Genomic DNA, 23260 nt, shown 5'->3' on the forward strand with positions numbered 1-23260 from the left:
TCCTGTGCGCCAGGCTCGGGTCCGCCGTGGGCTGGGAGGAGGGCTTAGAAGGGAGCGCACTTCCTGTGCCCTTTCTCCCGGGAGCACCTGGGGCCCGGACCCTCGTGTGAAGGGTGCTGTCCCTAAACTGGAGCGCGGTACAGGCGGGCCGGCACCCGCTGCGGACCACTGGTGCCGCCGGCCTCAGGACCCAACATGGCCCAGAACTTGAAGGACTTAGCTGGACGGCTGCCCTCTGGGCCCCGGGGCATGGGCACGGCCCTGAAGCTGCTGCTGGGGGCCGGCGCCGTGGCGTACGGCGTCCGCGAGTCAGTGTTCACCGGTGAGCAACCTCCGCCCGCTCTCCGGACCCCGCCCGACGCTCCCCGGACCCCTGCCCAGCCCCGCCGGGCCCTTGCGCTCACCCAGCCCCTCACCCCGCCCCACCAGAAGCTGGCACGGGTTCTGAGCCCGGCCTGGCCTGACCCCCCACCCCTCTCCCCGCAGTGGAAGGAGGGCACAGAGCCATTTTCTTTAATCGGATCGGAGGCGTGCAGCAGGACACCATTCTGGCCGAGGGCCTTCACTTCAGGTAATGGCGGGCAGAGCGGACCGTCCCTGACCCTTCACCCTTGAATGCCGAAGCACCTATGGCTGTGGTAGGACTTTCCGCGGGACCCAGCGCTGCTCTTTGCCCGCCACGCCCCATCTCCCAAAACTGGGTGCTGCCCAAATCTCCAGAAGCACATGCTGTTGTTTTCCGAAGCGGGGAGAGAATTTCTCCTCGACCGTGGTCATTAAGAGGAGCAGGTCAGAAAACACGTGGTGAAGGAAAACCGACAAAACTAGTGAAACTGTAGTCTCCTAATTCCTATTCCTGTTCCCTCCCCTCCAGGATCCCCTGGTTCCAGTACCCCATCATCTATGACATTCGGGCCAGACCCCGAAAAATTTCCTCCCCCACAGGTTCCAAAGGTAGGTCTGGGCACTGGGGCTTCACTGGCAGTAAACAAGGGGGCCTGGCCAAAGACTGGGGAAGATAGTGTCAGACCTCTTGGGCCTTGGTTTCCACCTCTGCAAACAAGCTAAAATAAAAGTACCTGCTTCTGGGATTAAAGCAGTACATTCCGGACACCCTGTGTGTTTGCACATTTTGAGCCATTCCTTCCCGTAATGTAAACTCAGTGAGAGCATTGTTTGTCCTTTGTCTTATTCACTGCCTAGATCAAAGCCTTGTTTTAAAACCTTTCTTTCTTTTAACTGTTTGACTTATTCATCTGCTGGTACATACCCTCTGTCCTGGGGAAACTTGGCCCCACCCTTCACTGGTGCACCTGTTGCCTCCTAGACCATTCACAAAAGCTGTGCCTTTGAGATTCACCAGACCAGCACTTACACATACTCACACAATGAGGCAAGCAGCTCACCTGTAATAGACTTTTTTGCACTATTTTTAGTGCAGATTGCTTAATATTCCTGAAACTCTAGGCCCTAAGAATAAAGGATTCACAAAGCACAGTCCTTGTTCTCAAGTCCTTGCAGTCTAGTTCAGGAGACAGATGATTGTGATACAGTGTAACAGAGCCTACAGTAGACTGGGGAAAAGAAAGGTCAGCTCTACTGGAGGAGGGGTTGTGGGTAGAGGAGACTTGCACAGTAGACAAAGATGCATTTCATCTGTGCCCAGTCACGTCTTGTCAGCCTCATTACTCTCCTCCCCCCAGGGCAGTTCCAGACCACAGGGTATAGAGGTACAGAGGGAAGCCAGAGGAGAAAATGCCTGGGGAGGGGGGCTTTGCTCAGAGACCAGTTGAGGCCCCCGCGGCCTTGCCCAGCCACTGCTGACCTCACTCTTAGACCTGCAGATGGTGAACATCTCTCTGCGGGTGCTATCCCGACCCAATGCCATGGAGCTTCCCAGCATGTACCAGCGCCTGGGGCTGGACTACGAGGAGCGAGTGTTGCCGTCCATTGTCAACGAGGTGCTCAAGAGCGTGGTGGCCAAGTTCAACGCCTCCCAGCTGATCACCCAGCGGGCCCAGGTCTGACTCCGCCTCCCATCACTGTCTGCACAGTGTCGGCATTTCCCTCCTAGGCCCAGCACACTGGGTGTTAGGAAAGGCAGCCTATTAGGAAAGTGTTATGACCCAAGGTCTGTTTCCACAAAAAAGCTGTGCTAACAGCCACTGTGGGAAATGAGGAAAGCCAAGACTGGACCTCAGTATAACAGTTAGCGTTGGGTGGCGTGAGAGAAAATAGTTTAGACACGCGTACTGTGTTGGTACAGAGTGGAGATTAGGAGTCTGTGTGACAGACTTTCCAGCTCAGCTGGTCTAGTGAGGAACTAAGGGTTAATGTGCATTCTGAGGTTTTCAGGAGGTCTGGGATTCGATGGTCACAGCAGCACACCTTCCTTTTAGTTCTCCGGTCCCCTCAACGCCCCCCTCCCCTCGCCTCCTCCCCCCGCCCTCCAGGTGTCCTTGTTGATCCGAAGGGAGCTGACAGAAAGGGCCAAGGACTTCAGCCTCATACTGGATGATGTAGCCATCACTGAGCTGAGCTTTAGCCGAGAGTACACAGCTGCTGTAGAAGCCAAACAAGTGGGTGAGTCACAAGAGGAGTCAGGCAAGGATTTCTGGGGAAGCAGGAGGAGGGGTGGGGTTCCTGACACCTCACATCTGTGACCCCAATTCTCTTCCCACCACAGCCCAGCAAGAGGCCCAGCGAGCCCAGTTCTTGGTGGAAAAAGCGAAGCAGGAACAACGGCAGAAGATCGTGCAGGCCGAGGGTGAGGCTGAGGCCGCCAGGATGATATCCTTCTGCTGAGGAGCTCTCAGCCCAGCCTCTGAAACACTCTGCTCCCCATCCGCCCCCCGCGTGGGCTGGCTGATGAGACTAAGGCGAATGCGACCCGTGCTTTTCGATCCCCGGGGGGGTGGGGGTTTGAGTAGGATCTGAAATCTTAGTGGGGCACCTGAGGCCTGGCTCCTCACCGTAAGGCAGATCAATAGCACTGCTGGCCTTCCCTCCATCTCTGCTGCTGCCTCCAGTTCCTGGCAGCTGCTTGCAGGGAGGCCTACAGGTGGGACCAAAGTAGGACTGGGCACGAGCCACCTGAGCGCAACCTTGGATCTGACAGCCCAGAAGAGGGCTAAGTGAGGGGAGTGGTAAGGATGGGGCCCCGGTTGAGACCTGGCCGTGTGTGAACCCTTGACCCCACCTTGCTCACCTGGGAGAAGCTCTGAGCAAGAACCCAGGCTACATCAAGCTACGCAAGATCCGGGCAGCCCAGAACATCTCCAAGACGGTGAGTGTGAGCTCGGGGCTGCCTTGGGAGGGAAAGCATCTCTGCACATTGAAGTGAGGGAATTAGAATCTTGCTTGTTCAGATTTCTATTCAGACCTGCTTCTCTGATACCCTTCCATCAAAAATGATTCCTCTAGGCTCCCTTGACCTTTTGTTCATGCCTCTGGTGGACCTGACACATCACAGTTGCTCGCTGCTCTGTATTTTTGAGTGAGCACAGAAACCATGGCTCTCTCATCACCTCATCCCTGTTCTTAACCCGCACGTGTTCCATCTGTGATTATTGAACTGCAGGGGTAGGAATCAAGGTCTTTTTTGTTTGATACAAACATTTGTCTTGTTTCCTGCCCTATAGATCGCGACGTCACAGAATCGTATCTATCTCACTGCTGACAACCTTGTGCTGAACCTACAGGACGAAAGTTTCACCCGGTGAGAGATGTGGCCTTCACGTGGGGTGTCAACACAGAACAAGGCTGGAGTCTGGCCACTTGGGCTCTGGAGCCTGTTACCAGCTTATTCATGTGACCCTTGGAAACACCATTTCTCTGAACCAAAGTTAGGAAAGTGGGTGGTTGAGAATTCCAAACTTGAATCTCACAGGATTGATTTTTGAGGTCAAATAGAATTATTCATGTAAAAAGCACTATAATTGTAAAGTTTTGTTTAGCTAAAAAGTGGTGAAAGAGGGTATTCGGTATTCATACACCAGAGCTGTTCTGAGGGAAAGAAAGGAAGCAGAGGTGAGAAATGGCAGTGGCCAAGGGAGCATGTCTCTTCCTTTCCAGAGCCTGAGGTTCCCGGCTTCCAACATGATTGTCTTTCTTTCTTGGGAGCAAAGGAGGGTTTAGAGCTGGGTGGGGCCTGAAACAGTCCAATCACATGTACCTTTCTCTTGTCTTTGTGTTCCCTGTTCTTCTGGTGACCTGGCGTCCACAGGGGAAGGTAAGTTGTTGATGTATCCTTGTTTCTGTGGGGTCTTGCAGTTCATCTCCCAGTACCTTCCTTTTCCCCACCACCTCACCTCTCTCACCTCCCCACCCACACACCCGGGCTCAGGGAGGAAGGTACTTGAGGAGGGAGTGGCCTGAGGTGCTCTGCCTCTCACAGGTGTGTCCCCTAATAATGTCACTGTCTGTCTCATTTTCACAGTGACAGCCTCATCAAGGGTAAGAAGTGAGCCTGGTGACCAAGAACTCTGCCCCCAGGGAGGAAGTGGATCTGTTTCTCTGCTGGTTTTTGAGGAGCCAACTTGGGGCCCAGCACACCCCATCCCGCCCCCACTATCATGTGATGGTCCCTCTGCATCTGTCCTCCCAGCCCTTCTTGGATGAACAAAGACTGACCATTTTCAGGGGAATGACTTTCTTCCTGGTATTGGCCAGGGGTGTTGGGACGCAGTGTGATTTCTCAGTGATTTCCTACAGCGTTGGTTCCTCCCTCGTGGTCAGGAGGCGATAACCACCACCCCGGAGATTCACAATAAATTTTTACTACTTAAAGCTGAAGTCAAAGCCTCTGGTGTTGGAGTTGGGCTGGGGAGGCACGCATGCGCATGCTCACACCGCATACTCCTGGGTCCTTCTTCGTGTCTGCCAGCAGGGGGCGCGAGGACGCCTGCCAGGGCAGGTAGGGAGAGCCCGGGCCTGCTGCTCTCACCCAGGAAGGCGGATCCAAAACAGGACCCAGGGTGGGAACTGTGGGTCCCTGCGTACGAGCCCAGCTGCACTCACCCACCCTCCCAGAACCGCATCAACCCTTTGTTGACCAACATCTCCTTTTTTAAGGCTGGAGCAGCTGTGGCTTTGCTGAGCTAGACCAAAAATCTGATGACCCCAACAGGAGCTGCTTCCTTGGTAACAGGGCTCCATGCAGCTGTGGGGAGACCATTTGTGCTCAGGGGCTTACGTGTTCAGATGCCCTGTGGACCCTGTCGCCTGCTGCGGGCTACCCACGCTTGAGTTTCTCAGTCAGGGCATGACCTCTGGAGGTGGGCGCTTCACTCCCGCAGCCCTGGGCCCACCACAGAACAGACACCTCCTCCCTTCCTGATGCCACCCTCACTGAGTGTCGAGCGGCAGAGAAACAAGATCACTGGAAGTGCCCGCGTGCCACCCCAGCCATGTCCCATCCCTTGTCCTTGGGGGGTGGGGGCAACAAGGAACGGTGGGAATCAGAGGACAGACAGCAGTGGGGGCAAACGTGTGTGCAGGAACCGTGGAATTCATGGTGGCGGGGCTAGAGGGCCTGGGTTCACCTTCAGCTGCTTCAGGTTTTGAAGAAAGTAGATTAACTGTCCCCTGCTCTGCAGGCTGACAGGTTGACAGTCGTGAAAGTGACAGAGTGACAAAGTGGATGTGGCCACCCCAGCCCTGAGGAGCTGGGAGCCCAAGGTGAGAGGTGAATGAGCTGAATGAGTCCACCCAAGTCCCGTCCACACTTTATTTCCTTTGTGTTCCTGAAGCAGGAAGAGGATGGAGGTGCCCAGAGAACCAGCATGTTTCCAAGTCCCGCTGGGGCTCCGAGGCAGCCATTTTGTCTCCTCCCATTGTTTCCCTTCCCTGGTGACTTACCCCCCCTCTCCCCAGGGGTAAAGTTCAGAGGTTGCTGGTCCGGAGCCTCTGTGGTCTTCAGGGCTCCCTGAAGGTCATTGCCGAGGGCACCGGCCGGGGGCCATCTTTACCAGACAGTGTTAGGAGCTTCACCATTAGACCATCCAACACTGTGCTGGAAGATGGACCCAGAGCCGGCCACAGGTGTCCGGGCTGGAGCTGTCCAGTCGCTCCAAGGACCCTGGCCACGGGCCAGCTGAGGTCTCTAGAAAGTCTACGAGCCAATCCCGAGCTCAGGGTCAGCTGTGGGTTCTGGATCCTCCAGATGACAAATCACACTGGGTTGGGGGAGGGGCTGAGGCCATTGTGCCCCTTCCGTGGGCAGCCAGCCAACCGGGCGCCACCTCTCTTGCAGCACCGTCTGCTCGAGAGAAAGGGGCCTCCAGGGCTGTGGGGAGGTTCGGAGGTGGGGGTCGCAGCCAGCTGGGCGCTGGGGGGCCTGAGATGGTGGACGTCGCTGGCACAGGGGCAGGGGCCTCCATCATTACCCGGCAGTATTAGAGACTCCCAACCAGCACCCAAACACTGCTGGGTAAGACGGGGGCCCCCACCCCACCGCCCGTCCAGGGCAGGCCGTCCTAGGCCCAGGCTCCCGGTGACGCTCCGGAACCCTGGTTCCCATCCCCCACCACCCGTGTCCCTGGGGACACTTCCGGGTGAGCCCTGCACCCGCCACCAGCCCCACCCTGGGTTGCTGATCCACTGAGGCCGGGGCCAGGCTTCGGAAGCCCCCTGCCCGTCTCCTCCACCCTGAGCCCCTTCCCCACCACCCCCACAGCCTGTCCCTGCCCCCCACACACCAGCTCACCACCCTCAGCCCCCCTCGTCAGTCCCTAGTTCAGCCCCGGGACCCCTCTCTCGCTGGCCTTTACCTGTCACTGGGCCGCCTGCGCCCCAGAGAGCGAGGGCCGTGGAGAGGAAGGGTAATCAAGGCCTGGGATTCAAGGCCCAGAAGTTGCCCTGGCCTCCTCTCTTCCTTCTTCCTTCTCTCCTGCCGGGCAGCGCAGGCTCCTCACCTGGGCCCCGCCCGCCGCCCCTGCGCACAGGTGTGTCCTCCTGCCATAGGCTGTACCCCCGCTGCCTTAACCCCTTCCCTGCCAGCACTAGCTGCAGGCGCCTCCTCTTGAGGCCTGGTCACCCCACCAGGCCCCCATCCTTGGCCATGGTCCCTCCTCTCCCACCTGCCTCCTCTGCCCCGGGACCCAGACCAGGGAGCCCGGTCACCAGAGGGACAAAGGGAGGGGCTGCCTTGGGCCCCCTCCCCTTCCCCCTCGGCCTCGCCCCACAGCCGCTTCTGCCACCGGGGAGCCCCTTCCCCTGAGGCCTCTGCCAGAGGTCCTGAGGTGAGAGAGGGCTCAGCTCAGCAGGGATGGTGGTGTGCCCCTGCCCAGTGCCCACCTGTGCTGGACATCCTGGCCTGTGGAGGGCAGGCGGGTCCCCGAGGGGCGCCTCCCTGTCCTCACCCTTAGTGTTGGGGTGCCTGCCCCTGCCAAGAGTCCCGAGCTGGCCAGGAGCGTCTGCACTGACCCGGCCGACTCAAGTTCTGAGTTGCTGTCCTGCAGCCCTGCCCGCAGTCCACGATCTGCTCTCCAGGGGACCGGGCATCCCGCCGGGCAGAGCTGCCCCTGGACCCACCACACAGCCCTGGAGACTCCAAGTCCCAGCTGTGGGCAGTCAGCCCGAGGGCGGTTAGAGGGGGTGGGACCCGCCTTTCCTTTGTGTGGCTGAAGCTGGGATAGAAAAGGCGTTGCTGGGAGAGGGGCCCTGAGGCCCACAGGTGATGCTCCACCCACACACCCCCTGGAGGGCGACAGCTCCTGGGAGCTGAGCTGGCCCAATCCCAGCTCTGCCCTCTTGCGCTCTACCCCTCACCTTTGTTTGCATCCTTCTTGATTCTTGTCTGTACTTATTCTGTGTTTGTGGACTGTTTCTGGGTCTGCCTTCCCACAAGGACAGGAACTGTCGGGTTCCCCATCACACCCCAGCACTACTCCAGTGCTTGGAACTCGGCACACTCAATAAAGAAGGTGTATGCTGAGTGAATGACCACCCAGCAGCAGGGAGCCAGGGAGTCAGGGAGCCTTCCCCAGTTGGGCTCTCTCAGGCTCAACTCCCCAGGAGGCCAGCATTTTCAGTCAACATAAAGCCTTAACACAAAGAAGGAATCGCTGTTGTCTACTCTGGACACGGGAGAAGGAAGAGCAAACAAAAATAAGACCGAAACTCTGACCAAGAGCCTAAGGGTAGCAGTGGCCCCAGGACGGGAGAGCAGGGCAATCCTGTGAGCACCAGGTGCCCCGGGGGAGGGACGTTTGGCCCTGGGCCTGTGCTCACTGGCCTTTATCTTCTTAGCTCTCAGACCTAGAAGTCAGGTTGGAGAATGTGGTTGTGTCCCCCTCGGGGTGGCCCTGGCTGCATCTCCAGGAATGCAGGCTCTGGGGCCAGAAGGCCGGAGTTAAAATCTTAGCTTCCCTGCTCAATAGTCCTGTGGCCTTGAGCAAGTTATTTAATCTCTCTGTGTCTCAGTTTCTCCCACTGCAAAATTGGAATGATACAGGTACCTCGGTTCAATTACTACTTTTAGTCTTTTCAACAGTGCCTGATACATGGCAAGAGTGTAAGGAATTTCATCATCCCTGATCTCAAGGGTCTTCACAACCTCCCTGGCAGGATCATCCTCCACGTTAAAGGGAAGAGACAGCAGAAGCTGGCCCACGCTCACACGCGTGTGTCAGACCGTGAAGGCTGAGCGTTTGGGTCCACACGTAGCACCCCCGGCCTGCCTCCCCCTCCCGCCCAGGCACACAGAGTTAGAGACCCACACACAGTGACCTAGAGGCTTTATTTACAAGAGGAGGAGGACTTGGCCTTGCCTGGGGCCTTGCTGGGCTATATACAGGATCCGCGAGAGGGAGGTGGGCACACAGCCATTTAAATTACAATAGAATGGGGCTGGGGGTGGGAGGTGGGCTCCGAGGTTCAGGCTGTGAGTTGTCCACTGGAGGCCTCTGCAGGGATGGGGCTGAGGCTGCAGAGAGAGGGAAGGAAGGGATTAAGGGGTGGTTGGGCCTGGAGGGGCCAGGTCTGGTCGGGCTGGGAAGGCAGGGTGAGGCCACAGCCACCCCATCCATCCAGGGGAGAGCAGCGAGCCAGGGGGTCCTGGGGGCAGGCCCGGGAGGGGCCATACCGTGGCCACCCCAGGACAGGCCCAGCTCACTTCCTCTTCAAGGAGCCCTTGCTCTTCTCCTTGTCCGCTGACCGCTGCTTCTTCACCTTCTCCTCCTTCTTGTTCTTACCGTGCACGTTCTCATAGACGTCTTCTTTGTGCCTGCAGGCGGGGCCCGCAGGTGCGGCAGTCAGGAGACAGGACAGGGTTCCCCGGCACCAGCAGCCCCCCAGAGCCACCTCATCTTAGAAGTGAGCAAACTGAGGCCAGGAAAGCGAGACCAGTCCCGACAGTGTCCTTACACTAGACTGGAAGCTCCTGGGGGCAGAGGCTCCATCTCACACATCAGTACATATCTAGCACAGGCCGTGTGTAAAGGGCACTCAGGTGGTGAACCAAGCTTAAACTTGAACCCGAACCTCCCCGGAAAGGAAGGGTCAGACTGGGGGAAATAAAGGAGCAGGTGCTGGGAGGCGGGGCCACTCACTTGGAGGAGGTGCGGGAGGCCTTGGCGTGGGCGTTCTTCATGGCTGGGGGGTAGGTGATGTTCCCGTACTCCGACTCCCGGCCCTTCTGGGACTGTGGGAAGAAGTGTGGTGGGAGGCCGGTGGTCCCAGCAGCACCAGACGATGCCCACGGCCCCCCTCGGTCCCGCCAGGCCCTGCTCTGCCCGCACCTGCATGACCTCCAGCTTCTTCTTGGTGGTTTCGATGAACTGGGCAATGGCCACGTAGATAAACTTGTACTGCGCCTCCGTCTGCACCATTCCTGAGCGCTGGGCCCGCACCATCTGGATCGTCTTCTGGATGTCGATGTCACAGTCCAGGCCTGGCAGGGAGGGCAGCTGGGCGTCAGGCCCCGGACAGAGGTGGACACGGTGGGGCACTCCCCTACCTGCCCCAGCATCCCCCACAGGTCACCCTCACCCTTGGTGGAGATGCTCTCCATAAGCATGTCGATGACAATGATGGTGCCGGTGCGGCCAATGCCGGCGCTGGGGAGAGAAGGGGCACCGTCAGAGGCCCAGCCCGCACCGGCCCGGCATGGGGGCCCCAGCTCAGCACCGGCAGGGGCGGGGCTTAGGGAACAGGCCAAGCAAGATGTGAGATGCAAGATGCAAGATGCGAGAGATGCGAGAGGAGAGAGGCAAGATCCAGGCAAAGTCACCGGGAGGGGAGTCAGGACAGAGGTCTGCCCAACTGTGCACCCATGTGCTCGTCACTCCAGCCAAGGGATTTAGGGGCAGGGCCTGGCTCTCACGTGCTGAGACGCCCATCCCTTTCCTTCTTTCCAGCACCACGCTCCGCCGCCGCCTGCTTCCACTCCTCCCTCTGACCCTCGCCCCAGGAGATCTGGGACCCCGTCCCTCCCACCCCAGTCCCGCCTACTCCCCGGCACCCTGAGCCTCCCTGGCCCCTCCCACAGCCTTGGCCCCAGCGACGCTGCCCTCCTCGCATCAGGAGCATCTTTCTGCAAAGCTCCATTTCCCTTTTAATTCAGATCCTGGCGGCAGGGCAAGGGCAGCGTCAGAGACAGCAGGGCTTGGGGGCCGCGGGGCTCAGGAGACTTGGGGGAGCAGCACAGCAGGAAGTCTCCCTTCTCCCACCCCCTGCGGCCACCCCTGACAGACCCCAGGAGCCTCAGGACCCCCCATAGACTCCCGTTCCACCCCCTCAGCGAGGCCAGTCAGGCCGATGCCCTGAGTTGCACTAATTTCAAACCCAGATTGTTAAAAATAACACCCCCTCACCCACTTCCTTCCTGTAACGTCTAAATTAAGGCCATGGGGATTTCAAGAAGGGGGGTAGGGGGGTACGGGCAGTAGGGTCATTCTTGGTGATGGGCCAGGAAGCAGAGTCCCTGAGGCAGCATGTGGGGGACACCTCCAGACGCAACCCACCCGGCCCTGCCCCAGGACACACAGTTGCTGGTGGGCAGAAGGAGGAAGTCCCAGCCCTCACCGCCCGGGTCACGTGGAAGGAGCTGGAAGGGAAGAGGACAGAGCAGATTCCCATTCCCTGTTCCCTGCCCAAGGTGACATACTAGAGCATTAACAGCTCCCATTCTGGGGCATTTACTGTATTCCAGACACAGTGAGAGGGGCTCACATTCACAACATTCCTACGAGACCCTGATTTTCTGGATGAGGAATCTGAGGGTCAGAGAAGTGAAGTCCTTTGTCCAAGATCACACAGCCAGGGAGCGGAGAAGCTGAAATGTCAAGCGGCAGCGTCTGTCCAGGACCCCGTGCCGGGCTGGCTGAGCAGGCCCTTCTGGGGGACTCTGCCCCTCGGGCCTGATGGAACCCCTGCTCCTCCTCACTGACCCCTCAGCTCCCCCGCTGAGCAGAAACAGGGTCTCCCGATCATGAACATGAGGGTCTCCAGTGGAGCCAGTGGTGCGTGAGCCCAGGGGCTGAGTTGGGGGCACTGGTGGGAAGGAAGAGATAGGGTGCAGCAATGAAGAAGCCTCAGCTCCCCCGCCCAGGGCTGCAGAAGGAAGAGAGAAGGGATGGGGAGCCTCGCCAACCCCAAGGAGAAACACCGGCTGGGTAGGTGTGTCTGAAAAAACGGGAGTGACCAGGACCTGGGTCTACCATGAGCCCTGCTCCAGGCTCCCTCACTGACCAGTGGAGACCTGGCAAGAGGCTGGGCCCATTTCCTCATCTGTATGTGGCAGGGTTGGACGAGACACTACATCCACGGAAGTCTCTGAGGAAGCACCCCCACCAGGCACAGGATCAAACAATGGGTTTGGCTCAACCTAAGGTCCACCCATGGGTCTGGAGACATCAGGGAACCCAGGGACTTCCCTGACGGTCCAGAGGTTAAGACTCCTCACTCCCAATACAAGGAGAATGGGTTCGATCCCTGGTCGGGGAACTAAGATCCCACGTGCCGCGTGGTGTGGCCAAAACAAAAAACAAACAAAATAAACCCGTATCACGGAACCCAGAAGAGGTGGGGGCCAGGGGAGGCATTAAATGAGTTAATGTGTAAGTTGCTTACAATAGTGCATTGCACTTAGCAGTACTCACTTGCCAGCTGCCACTTTGATTATTATTCCTAATATCATTATTATTCTCACCTGCAATGCACGATGATGGGCCCTGCGTGAGGCAGATTTTCCTGCCGCTGGTTGATCTGGTCCAGGAAGCTGAGGACACCCCCAGGGTCGCTGGGGACCCCGTGGTCAGGCCAGCTCAGGTACTGGTAGTGCCAGATCTCCCGAACCAGGTCCCCCTGGGTCAAGGACACAGGGTCAGAGCCCTCTGCTCGCACTCATGGCCTCATTCAACCCAAACAAAGAGAATGGGTTGAGGAGGGCCTGGGGAGTGGGGCAGGGGCGGGAGACACTCACATTGTCCAGCGGGGAGACCTGTAAGGTGCGGAGTTTGTACTCGGCTGTGTCATGTTCCCCACAGTTGGTTACAGTGTAGGGTCCATAAACGCGCTGAGCACCCACCTCTGGCCAGTATGGGACACATTTATTCTGAAAAGGGAGGGTGGAGGTGGCGACTGAGTCACAGAAGCAGGGCCTGAGTCCCTGGTGCTGGCCCCACCAGCATTCAATGGATAAACGGACGAAGTGGCCAAGAGTCAGAGACTGAGGTCCTGGCTCACCCTCCTACAGGTGGTGAGACCTGACCAGACACTTGACCAGACACTTAACCAGTCACACAGTGCACGTCGGCTGGCACACGCACTGCGCCCGAAGCTGTGCAAACCAGGCTGGAGTTGCAGGCACAAGGAAGGCTCAGTTGTGCCCCTGAGCCTCCAGGAGCTCACAGAGAAACAGGTGAGCAGAATCAGAGCCACTGAGGAGCCCTGGGGGGGAAAAGACTGATCCTCCCTCTAGGTAATGGAGGAAATCAGGGATGGCTTCACAGAGGAGGGAACATTTGAGCTGAGTCTTCAAAACACGAAGAGTCTGTCCAGCAGAGATAGCACAGAGAGAGGAAGTCACTTCCTAGCAGAAATGAGCTCGTGCAGGGGCACGGACACCTGAAGAAGCCTGGCCAGCCGGAGGCAGTGAGGGCTGGAGGGCAGCCGCCAGGCCTGAGTGCCGGGTCTGGCGGTCTGGATGTCCTGAAGGCAGCTGGGAGACACGGCAGGGTTCTCAGGGGGAGCAGCCTGATGCGCTGTGTGCTCTGCATGGGTCAGGGCTGCCCCAGGGCAGAGGGGGCCATGGAGGGGGCAGCCTGCAGACAGGGAGGTAGCCTGATCATGGGGTGAGGGTTCGGGGCTGACTCCAGAGAGAATTATGAGGCCGGCAGGACAGGAGGGACTGCTGCCCAGAAGGGGACAGGGGAATACTTTAAGGAAAGAGGCCACTGGAAATCTGGGTCTGGTGGTCAGGGGAGCCCAGGGTGGGAAGCAGGGATCCCGGGAGGGAGTCACCATGTACCCAGACCTCGTGCGTCAAGTTCCCAACAAGGTAGGACCCTTGCCCTCGGAGGTGCCCCAAGTCTCTTTGGCTTCATGGTGGTGGATGAGTACTGGGGGGTGGGGGCGGCGCGGGGCTTGGCCTACCCGGCCCTTCTCCACCTCCCGGGTGGTCATGACAATGACGCGCGTGTTCTCCTGCCACACCATCTGCCAGAAATCGTTGACCGTGGCCTCCAGGCAGCCCTGGCTGGCGATGTAGGTCTTAGTGTTCTCATCAGGGCCTAGCAGCTGGTTCTGGACAAGGGTGAAGAGATGCGCGGGACCGTGAGCCCCTCGCACCCCCACCACCCTCACCCACCCAAGGTGACAGCTCCGGCTCTCCCCGCACGTTTCTGGACCCAACACCCCCACGAGCAGGGGTCGCCGGGGCCTAGCCTCCCCTCCCCCACGACCGGCAGGCACACTGACCTTGACGTAGTTGGCGTTAATGTAGTCAGACCCAGGGATGTTACTGTCGCGTCCCTGCAGGACCACTCGGCTGTGGTCAACTGGGAGTGGGCAGAGAGGAAGTGAGAAGGGCCTGGGTCAGACCCTTTCTGAGCTCCCAGACCATTCTTGCCCAGAAGCCACAAGCTCGCAGAGCCCTGAGGGCAGGCAGGGGTGGGGGGTCTGTCTGGGGTGGGGGATCTGTCTGGGGTGGGGCTGGAGGTTTCAGAGGAAGAAGGGGTGAGGGTGGGGTGCCAGAAGAACAGAGGCTTTTTGGAGGAAGGGGAGGCTCTGTTGCGGGTGGGGAGGGGGACCCTCCTTGAGCTTGGGGGAAGAGACCACATGCGGCTGCGGGAGGTCAGCAGGGGAAGGGAGATCTCCCAGGTGAATGGACAGGGGAGGGCTGGAGGCTGCCCAGGGTTAAGGCGCTCACACGGAAGGATGTTCTTGTAACGGTTCTTGCTCTTGTTTTCTGGCCGCTGCCCTTCCAGCCTCTGGTGCAAGTTCTTCACCTCCTGCTTCTGCAGACTCTGCGGGACGAGATGGCGAAATGGAGCCCCAGGCCCTGGAAAGGGGCGTTCCGCAGGTGGAGACGCGGGGCAGATCAGGGGAAGGGGTGGGGAGAGGGAGGATGGGGTCTGCCTGGGACCACACGCCCTTTGCCCTGCTACTCCCTTCACACACCTCAAACTCCTCCCAGAAGCCGGCCTTGGCTGTGTCCTCTGACTCCGGCTTCTTGTTCAGTTCCAAGACCCGGTTCTCAATGTCAGCCGCGTTCACCCTCGTGGCATAGTATGGCTGGGGTGGGGGAGAGCCAGGAGTCGACCACTGCTAGAGCGCAGAAGCTCGGGGAAGGGAGGAGGCGGCCAGGCCCACCCCTCACCTGCCGCAGGTAGACGAAGGCACCTGAGGCCTCCTCAATCCCCGTCCTCTTGAAATGCTCCACAAGGTCCGTGAGGCTGTCGAAGGTCTCGGAACCACCCACTGTGTAGCGTCCTCCCTGAGGGGGGTCGAGTCAGGCTACCTCTCAGGACCCAAGTCTCCCTTCCTGGACCCCCAGCCTCAGACCGAAGCCCAGGCTCACCCTCCCACGGGCAACTCTGTGGGCACAGACGGGCCCCCCCCAGTGGGATACTGCCCTGCCACCCAGATGCCTTACCTCACACATGACCTTGATATGGGTGACTCTGAGTGGGGAGCCCGGGCCAGCCTTGGGCTGGTCACTGAGCACGGACAGCACAAAATCTCCAGGCTGGCTGAGACTCTCACGCACGAGAAATGTCCACGGCTCCCCCTTGGCCTGCAGCAGTGTCTCTGCCTGCCCTCCAGACATGTGGCCATGGTACCACCTAGAGAAGATAGCATCCGGGGAGGTGAGACCGAGGCTGGGGGTAGGTGCTCGGCAGACATTCACAGAGGGGGCAGGGAAACTGGGCACCTGCCATGTGCAGCCACTCTGCTACGTGAGTGCAAATCCGCCACCATCACAAAAATGTTGAGAGGTGGATACTACCCATTCTGCAGATGAAGAAACTGAGGTGATTGCACACTGGGCCAAGGCCCTTGCTGATAAGAGGCGAGCCTCAGCACTTCTAAGCAGGCCCACCTCTGAAAGTTTAAGACAAAGGCATAAAGGGAGGTCATATCCAGGATATTCGGAGGGGAGAAACCTGGAAAGGGTCTCCATGAAAAACAGGGCTGGGCTAGGGAAAGAGAAACGCAGACAGAGGCCAAACCACAAAGAGTGCTGGGGATGGGAGAGACGGAAGTCACAAGGGAGGCATGATGGGGAGGCATGATGGGGGGGCTGGGAAGACAGACAACCCCACTGGGTAAAGAGTGGTTGGGGGCTCTGGGGTGTCCAGGGTGATGTCACTGAAGGGGCTGCTGGGGCTCAGAGGGGCTCAGGGGGGCAGAAAGCAGAACTAGGACCTTTCCCCAAAGCACACCCCCTTCCCAGGAGGAAACCGTAGCCCCGCAATGCCCAGCCCCACAGGAAACCACGTGATGGAAAAAACACAAAACTCCTTCTGGGGAGAGAGTGAGAAGTGAGGTTGTGAGGTTTCCTCAGCCCAGGGACCAGTGGAGGGGGGGCATTTTCCAACCGCAGGAATGGGGGGAAGGAGGGAGGGGGCCAGTCTGTCCTGCCCCATCTCAACCCTGCCCGGAGGAGACTGCAGCTCAGAGACCTCCAGAGTCTCCTGCCCTGTTCAGGACCCCCTGGGCCACCCCATGCCACCACTTAGGGATAGGCCCGGGCCCCCAGTCAATGGGGAAGGGGCTAACCCGCTTCCCCCAGGCCCCAGGATGAGGAAGTTTCCATGCAAATGTCAGGCTGACCACAGGCAGAGAGCTAGCCATTGAGGGGACAAATGCAAATTCCTGCAGAGGGGGAGGGGCAGGTGCCAGGGAGGTTTGGAGAAAGAGCCTCCCCCACACACTCCCAGGGTCAAGGGTGAGCCCAGGCCTCCTGGTGTGGGTACCCAACAGGGCCTCTTAAGGTCAGCAGCCCTGGCCCTGACTCTCTCTTTTCCCGACCTCTCCCAGCCCGAGCTGGAACCCAGGCCTCAGGCCCCTCCCCAGGGGGGTCTGCTCAGCTCCATCCCTCTTCCAGCTCCATCCACAAGCTCCTCCTCCTCTACCCATCCTCCTGAAGTAGCCAGCAGGGCAGATCCTGGCTGTGGACGAGGAGGAAGCCAGGACACAAGGAGCTCAAGAGGGTCTGGGTGGAAAATCCCCATGAATGTTGCAGGTGGGGCGCAGGAGAAGGGCAAGAGGGGGCAGACACCAAGGAAGGACAGCCACCAGCAAGGTCATCCATGTGGCTTCCCTCCTAGAAGAGCTGGCTTCACAGGAAATGGAACAGCAGCTTAATGTTCGAGGGAAAGAGGTCTCCAGGGGTGGCTCCAAGGCCTTCACCCCAGCCTCACCCGGGGCTAAGTGTCAATCAGTGATTTGAACAAAAATATTGATTCAAGTTGGGAGGCATGCATGTCAGAGAGACTGAAAGCTGACGGAACCAAGGTTCAGAATCCTTTCAACAATCGATACACAAATACAGGGCAAGGGCAAGCGGCTTGGCCCCAGGAGTGTGCAAAAGAAAAAAAAAAAATCCAACCCAGAGTTCTTCAGCTGCCTTTCCCCTTAATAGGAGCTGTCACGGAGATGAAGCTCTAAGATGAGCCACCATGTATCGCTGAGTGTTAGGGTCCCACCACCCCCTGTCCGTGCACTGGGGAGACCACATGGGGAACAGCCAGCCCAGTTCTGGGGATCACATTTTGGAGCCAAAACGATGGGAAGGAAACGCCTGGAGTATTACCCTGTGCCCAGGTACTAGGGCCCTTACACACCTTACACACATCACAGTTTTCAGTGAACTGTGTTCTGGTCAAGGGACTGGTCCAGCTTTACTCAGCCCCAGAGGGCCAACCTGTTCTCACAGCGTTGCGGAGATGAGGCACTAAGCGTCCTCATAAACGTGGGTCCCTGTGTTCCTCCTCAGTGCCACCCTCTCACTGTATTAACCCGGGCTGGGGAGGGAACAGTTACAGGGCAGTTTCCTTTCCAGGGAAGAAGAGCTTTCTAGCAACAGAGCCAGCGTGCTGGGAGACACAGCCACGAGGGTTGACCTCTCTGGCACTAGTAGGGCCTGGGTTGCCAGCAGACAGGGACCCTGAAGAAGGGCAAGGTGACCTTCTCTTGCTTCCTCAGGGGCTGATGGAGAAGGACCCTAGGATCACACGGAGGTAACAGGCCCACCGAGCCCTGAGAAGGAACGGGGGTGGGGAGGCGGGGGCAGCTGCGGTGGAAGCCAGCCCGCCCCTCCGTGGGGCGGACCAGGGCACAAAGCCCCTCACCTCTCACTGGTGGGATCCGAGCAATTGAGCGGGTACTTGAGGTGGATGATGGTACCGTCTCGGTCCTGCAGGACGCCCTGCTGCTGCGTGTAGTACTCCACCAGCTCCGTCAGCGTCGCAAACTTCTCCCCTCCATACAGGTCGTAGAAATCCCCTGAGTTCTGGATCCGAATGTGGGTCACCTGATCCCCCACCCTGCAGGGCACCAAGCGGCGGTGAGGTCAGTGGATATGAGAGTGGAGGTGGGGACGGGGTGGGGGGTCGGCGGGGGTCCTGGGCACGGGGCGCACGCAGGGATGGGGTGGACATACACAGGAACCGGATGTGCCTGGGCCTGGGGAACCAGAAAGAGGGCCCACGTCCTGGCCCCGGCTGGAGCCGTGGGCCACGTACCTGACGGAGAGGGAGAAGTCGCCCTGGTTCTTGCGACTGGGACGAGCCAGGAAGCTCCCGTGGACCCCTCGGCCCTTGAGCAGGGTCTCGGCATCCAGCCCACTGAGGTCTCGGTGAAACCACCTGGGAGGCCGGGAGGGCAGTGAGGAGAGGTCCCAGGGCCCGGGGACACCCTGCCTCCTGCCTACCCGGGATCCCTGGCCCTTACCTCACCATCCTGGGGGTGCCCGGGGCGGGGAAGGGGTGCAGGCAACGGGGTGGTGCCGCCGAGTCCGGGCTGGTAGAGAACGCTGGGGCTAAGCCTCCCGCGGCTCTCAGCGCCCCGGCCACCTCACCGCCGCGGTCCTGGTTCTGGGGCTGCCACTTCACTGGCCTGGGGCAGCCGGCAGGGCGGGGACAGGAAGGGGCGCGGCCGACCCCTTGGGGGAACTCACTCGTAACTTCTCGTTTTAGAGCAGAGCAGGGAGAAGCGCGCAGGGTGGCAGTGGGGGTGGGGACAGGGCCCTTGCCCATTCGCCTGCCATCAAAGGCCTCGGGACTGTGGCCTTGCACACACCGGACGGCACGCCAACAAGGGCACACGTGCGCTTCGAGCGCTCCAGGCGAAGATCATGCTTGGTACATGGGAACCCACACAGTCCCGCGCCATCTCTTCCTGCTCCGCGAGTCGCTTCCACGCAGCCTTCCCTGGTCCGAGCCAATAATAATGGTGAGGGTGGCAACTATCACTAGTGGAGTCGGGCTGTGTACCAGGCACTTGCTCTACAACGTTTAGACGCCTTATCTGACGGGTCATCACGACAGCCCTGTGAAGTGGGTACCTTCATCATCCCCATTTTCCAGACAAGGAACCTGGGGCTCAGGGAGTGCAGGGAGCTCACTGGGTGTCACACAGTCAGGAAGTGGCAGTGCTGGGATGCACACCAGACGGCCTGGTTCCAAAGCCAGTGATTTTAGCTACGATTCGCCTGGCCTCGGGGCTTCAAAGAATAGAGGTTGGAACTGTACTCTAATACAAAAAAAAAAAAAAAAAAGAAGAAGACTCTTGGATTAGGGTTGCAGTGGGAGGTGGAGATTCCATAATGGCCAAGGCTGGGCAGATGCCTACAGAGGGACAGGTGCCCTCCCCCCACCTTGACACACACATCTGAAGAGGTGCCCTGGGGCAGAGGGATGGACAAAATGACCCCTGAGAAGCCCTGTCCAACCTGCACCTTCTCTACTTCTTGTCCTCAGGCTTTGGCCCACCCATCCTGCCCCAGCCCTGCAGTTGGGTGAGGAGCAGAATGGGAAGAAGCAGATCTAGGGAAGCGGCGGGGGGTGGGTAGAGCTGCCAGCCTCTGTGGTGGCTGTAGGTTCTCGCCAAGGGGGTCTTGTCTGAATCCGCTGGAGCTCAGGACTCTGACCAGGGGCCTATCTCCTGGGGCTGGGGCTGGGGGCCCCGGCCCCGCCATGGCTTATTCTCAGGGCTCGTTGACCTGGAGAGGCCCTAAACACTAAGCGCTTCTCATGCTCCCTGTAATTCCAAATACAAACACAAACATCACCAAACCAAAGCAAGAGTTGAAAGAAGCCCAGCAAAAGATATACAAGAAACCCCTGTGGGTGGCTTCCCTAGGGAGGGAGACCGGGAGGTTGGAGGAAAGGGCTGAGAGGTAACTTTCCTTCTAACTTCCACCTTTTTGAAGGTTGTATCATGGGCATGTATTACCTCTATGAAAATAAGTAAACTGGACTTCCTAGGTGGTGCAGTGGTTAAGAATCCGCCTGCCAATGCGGGGGACACGGGCTCAATCCCTGCCCCAGGAGGATACCACATGCCACGGAGTAACTAAGCCCGTGCGCCGCAACTATTGAGCCCATGTGCTAGAGCACGTGATCTGCAACAAGAAAAGCCACCACAATGAAAAGTAGCCCACGCTCGCTGCAACTAGAGAAAGCCCGTGTGCAGCAACGAAGACCCAACACAGCCGATAAATAAATTAATTAAAAAAAAAATAAGTAAACGGACCAGGAGATGGCAATCTCTGGGACACTTCCGGGGTGCTGGGAATGCTCTCCATCACAATCTGGGCGCACATACCCGGATGGGATAAAAGTGATGTTCAGTATCCACACACATCATGTACGCTATGCCTCAGAAAAATATGGAAAAATAAATAACGTGTTCAAGCCCAACGAAAGCCTATTTTCTTATGTTGGCTACTTTATTGTTTTTTGAACATCAGTCCCCCCCCAAAAAAATGGCTTCTTTTTTCCCCATCTTTCTGGGACCCTGGGGGCCTTGCTAGGTCTGTTAATGGCATGGTCTAATGCTGACTACCTCCAGTCTTAGACAGCCCCTGAAAGACCATGAACTCACTCCCATGGCAGGCGGGCAGGAAGAAGGTGGAAACTGTCACCTCCACCGCAGGGGCTCCACTGGCGGTCTTGCTCACCTCCGAGTAGTCAAAATTTAGCACCATGATGTGCACAGAGTGTGTGTCCGATAACCAGGCTCGTTCAGACCCAAGCACGGACATGGTCACGAGCCCAGGTCTGGTCCTACACCTGCACACCCGGCTTGTCATATACAGATGAGTATACATGCACGCATGCACACAAGCATCCACTTATGCACATACAGTCCCACTACATGCACTGCCCTCATCATCCATGTCCATCTATGCACATGGTCAGGTGCAAACAGCCACACGTGGACACAGCATCCTGACCACACACGAAGTTGCATCCCCTGCACCCTGGCCACAGTTCACTCTCCTTTTGGAGATTAAACTCCTTGGTTGAAAGAAACTAACTAGGCACCCAGAAACTCCTGATCATGGAAGAGGCAGGAATTTCTCTGAAGGGGGTCAAGCCAGAAGACAGACAGACACTAGGATGGGAGGTACAGTCTCTGCTGTCCCTTGGCAGGAAAATAAATAAGAAGCACCTCTCTTCCCTTGGCATAAGTGCTCTGGAGTGCACAGGGCACTTGCACAAGGCACTTGCACACACACACAATCCCATTTAGGCCTCAGACATCCCTGTGATCTAGGAAGTATTTTCCCCATTTTTTAAGGGAGGAAAATAGGCTCAAGGAGGCTAAGCGTTACAAAAGTAAGGGCCTACTAATTCAGAAGAGAAAATTACTCACTTGGGAAGCAAGGAGATAAAGGTAGAGATGAAGATCAATGAGGATACTGAAAGACAGGCAGTCTGGAAGAGCAAACGAGGTGAAATAATCTCTAGAAAGTTCATGAAGTTCCCTGAGCCTCAGTATCCCTACCTGATAAATGGGCTTATCAAGATTTCCCAAATACTGATATAAAAAACAGATATGAAGTAGGTTTTTAGCATGAACAGCTTTTAGGTGACATTATTAATCCACATGCCAACCCTATTTAGTAGGTCTTCTTAGCCCAATTTTAGAAACAAAAACTAAGGCTCAGAGAAGTAACTTCCCCAAGGTCACAAGCTAGTAAGGGGGAAGGCAACAGGCCAAGGCTGTCTGACATGAGTCCACTGCCCTTCGCACCACACCAACCCCTGCTGGAGAAGGAGGCAGGACACTGGCACAGCCCACAACGAGGCTGGAGGGGCCAGTGCTCCCACAGAGGCAGGATCTGCAAAGGCACCCGGGAGGCAGGCACAGGACCCACTGGAGCAGCTCTCAGTGTGAGCAGGGCACTGTGGCTGAGCTGAGCTGCTCTGAGAGTCTGGGACCCATGGCAGAGGGTCTAACAGTGTCAGGCTGAGGACCCAAGGAAGGATTGTGTGCCAGGAGAGGTCTTGCCAACCACCTGGTAGGAAAATGACTGAGGCGGGAGTGTGGAAGTGATCAGGGCCCAGAAGACTCGATAAGAACCTTGACATCAGGGCTGAAGGAGACAAAGCATGCACTGGGAGAGGCAGGGCACACCCCAAGGGCAGATGTGAGTCTGAGAAACAGGACTTGGGGGCAACCAACTGATCAACTCACCAACACGCCAAGCAGGTCCCCAATGTAGCATCCAAACTCCAGCAAGACTCGGCCTGCCCTGGCCCTGCCTCCCCTCTCCACTGGCCTACTCTGCTGCAGGCAGTGTCGTGTAGTTTGTTCTCACAGCAGGGCCTTTGCACTGGCCATTCCCTCTGCCCAGGGGCACTGGAGCCTGGCTCTTCCTCCTCATCCAGGTCTCAGCTCCTATGTCACCTCTTCAGGAAAGCCCTCTCTCACGCCTCCAGCCAGTGATGCCACTGGCACCCCAGTCACTTACTAGCATGTGAAGCTGTTTCATTTTCCGGGTAACACTTCTGAGAACCTGCAATTATCCTATCTAATGGGTTCTTTGGGCAGTCTGTTGCCTTCCACCGGAGTGAGTGAAGCTCCGTGAGGGCAGGGACCATGTCTCTCTTGTTTGCTACAGTATTGGCAGCCCCTTAAAAAGCTCCTGGTGTATAAAGGATGCTCAGCATATATCTGTTGAATGAATTGATGCAGAGGAGTGAAGGGAAACTGAAGGAAATCAGAATGAAGGATATTGGGAAGTTGAGTGGGAACAGGGGAGCCTTCTTAGGTTTGCCTTTCAGATGTGTAATGTTTCTGATTACGTGGGCTCCCTAGGGGGACAGGTCCTAAGCAGAGGGCAGAAGCAGGGGACCAGAGGGTGGAGGGAGAAATGCAATGGTGAGAATACATATGCATCTGTCAGGGAGAAAGTGCTAGAGAAAGGGGGGTGGCACAGAGAGGCATGAATGAGCCTGGATTTCCAGGGATCTTTCGGGGAAGCAGACCCAGGTCAGGGGGCAGGAGCAGGTTGCATTCATGGTCACACACCTGTCAGGAGTGAGCAGGAACCCTGCCCCTCCCTCCCAAACAAAGAGGAGACCACAGGACCCAGGTGGAGCAGGGGACTTACCCATGGGACAGCATTTCCCCAGATGGGTGGGGAGTCACAGGCAGATAGGCCACAGGGGACGGGGCCAAGCCTGTGGCGCAGCTGTGCAGGCCCGAGTCAGGTGAGGAAAAACACTCAGAACACAGCCACTTTCATCTCGATGCTGCTCGCCAGGCCAAAGGCACTGCAGGAAAAAGCCCCTGGACTAAA

At 57.9% G+C, this 23260-nt stretch overlaps 2 protein-coding genes and 1 non-coding gene across 4 annotated transcripts; 2 read left to right on the forward strand and 1 right to left on the reverse strand.

Annotated features, from left to right (window-relative positions):
• Positions 1-36: 36 nt before the first annotated feature.
• On the forward strand, positions 37-4794 carry PHB2 (prohibitin 2). Its single transcript, XM_057701744.1, has 9 exons — positions 37-322; positions 487-571; positions 875-954; positions 1837-2021; positions 2454-2583; positions 2687-2790; positions 3209-3286; positions 3642-4231; positions 4439-4794. Exons 1-8 carry the CDS (start codon positions 196-198, stop codon positions 3720-3722), a joined length of 870 nt encoding a protein of 289 aa, XP_057557727.1. The 5' UTR covers positions 37-195; the 3' UTR covers positions 3723-4231; positions 4439-4794.
• On the forward strand, positions 2862-3117 carry LOC130834244 (small nucleolar RNA U89). The gene has a single exon (XR_009048628.1). It is a non-coding gene; the product is annotated as a small nucleolar RNA U89 (small nucleolar RNA).
• A 3927-nt stretch (positions 4795-8721) lies between the features above and the next one.
• On the reverse strand, positions 8722-23098 carry PTPN6 (protein tyrosine phosphatase non-receptor type 6). Of its 2 annotated transcripts, none has more exons than XM_057703886.1 (16): positions 23072-23098; positions 18192-18314; positions 17799-17993; positions 15098-15287; positions 14822-14938; positions 14623-14736; positions 14372-14468; positions 13921-14000; positions 13597-13746; positions 12425-12556; positions 12152-12306; positions 9991-10058; positions 9741-9892; positions 9552-9643; positions 9086-9226; positions 8722-8926 (listed from the first exon to the last, which is right to left on the reverse strand). In XM_057703886.1, the coding sequence occupies exons 1-15, from the start codon at positions 23083-23085 to the stop codon at positions 9112-9114; spliced, it is 1794 nt and encodes a 597-aa protein (XP_057559869.1). In that variant the 5' UTR covers positions 23086-23098; the 3' UTR covers positions 8722-8926; positions 9086-9111. The 2 variants fall into 2 exon arrangements, with proteins under 2 accessions (XP_057559869.1, XP_057559868.1); XM_057703885.1 differs by lacking the exon at positions 23072-23098 and adding an exon at positions 18400-18720.
• Positions 23099-23260: the final 162 nt, after the last annotated feature.

The sequence above is a fragment of the Hippopotamus amphibius genome, chromosome 12 (assembly GCF_030028045.1).
Source record: "Hippopotamus amphibius kiboko isolate mHipAmp2 chromosome 12, mHipAmp2.hap2, whole genome shotgun sequence".
In the NCBI taxonomy this organism is placed as follows: domain Eukaryota; kingdom Metazoa; phylum Chordata; class Mammalia; order Artiodactyla; family Hippopotamidae; genus Hippopotamus; species Hippopotamus amphibius.

Coding starts and splice junctions, on each gene's coding strand:
- PHB2 (XM_057701744.1), top strand. CDS start 196: ATGGCCCAGAACTTGAAGGACTTAGCTGGACGGCTGCCCTCTGGGCCC. Junction 2,022..2,453: donor TGATCACCCAGCGGGCCCAG/GTCTGACTCCGC, acceptor CCCGCCCTCCAG/GTGTCCTTGTTGATCCGAAG. Junction 2,791..3,208: donor AGGCTGAGGCCGCCAGGATG/ATATCCTTCTGC, acceptor CACCTTGCTCAC/CTGGGAGAAGCTCTGAGCAA.
- PTPN6 (XM_057703885.1), bottom strand. CDS start 18,704: ATGGGCAAGGGCCCTGTCCCCACCCCCACTGCCACCCTGCGCGCTTCT. Junction 17,994..18,191: donor GACTTCTCCCTCTCCGTCAG/GTACGTGGCCCA, acceptor GGTGCCCTGCAG/GGTGGGGGATCAGGTGACCC. Junction 12,557..13,596: donor GGGAGGTGGAGAAGGGCCGG/GTAGGCCAAGCC, acceptor CTCCCTTTTCAG/AATAAATGTGTCCCATACTG.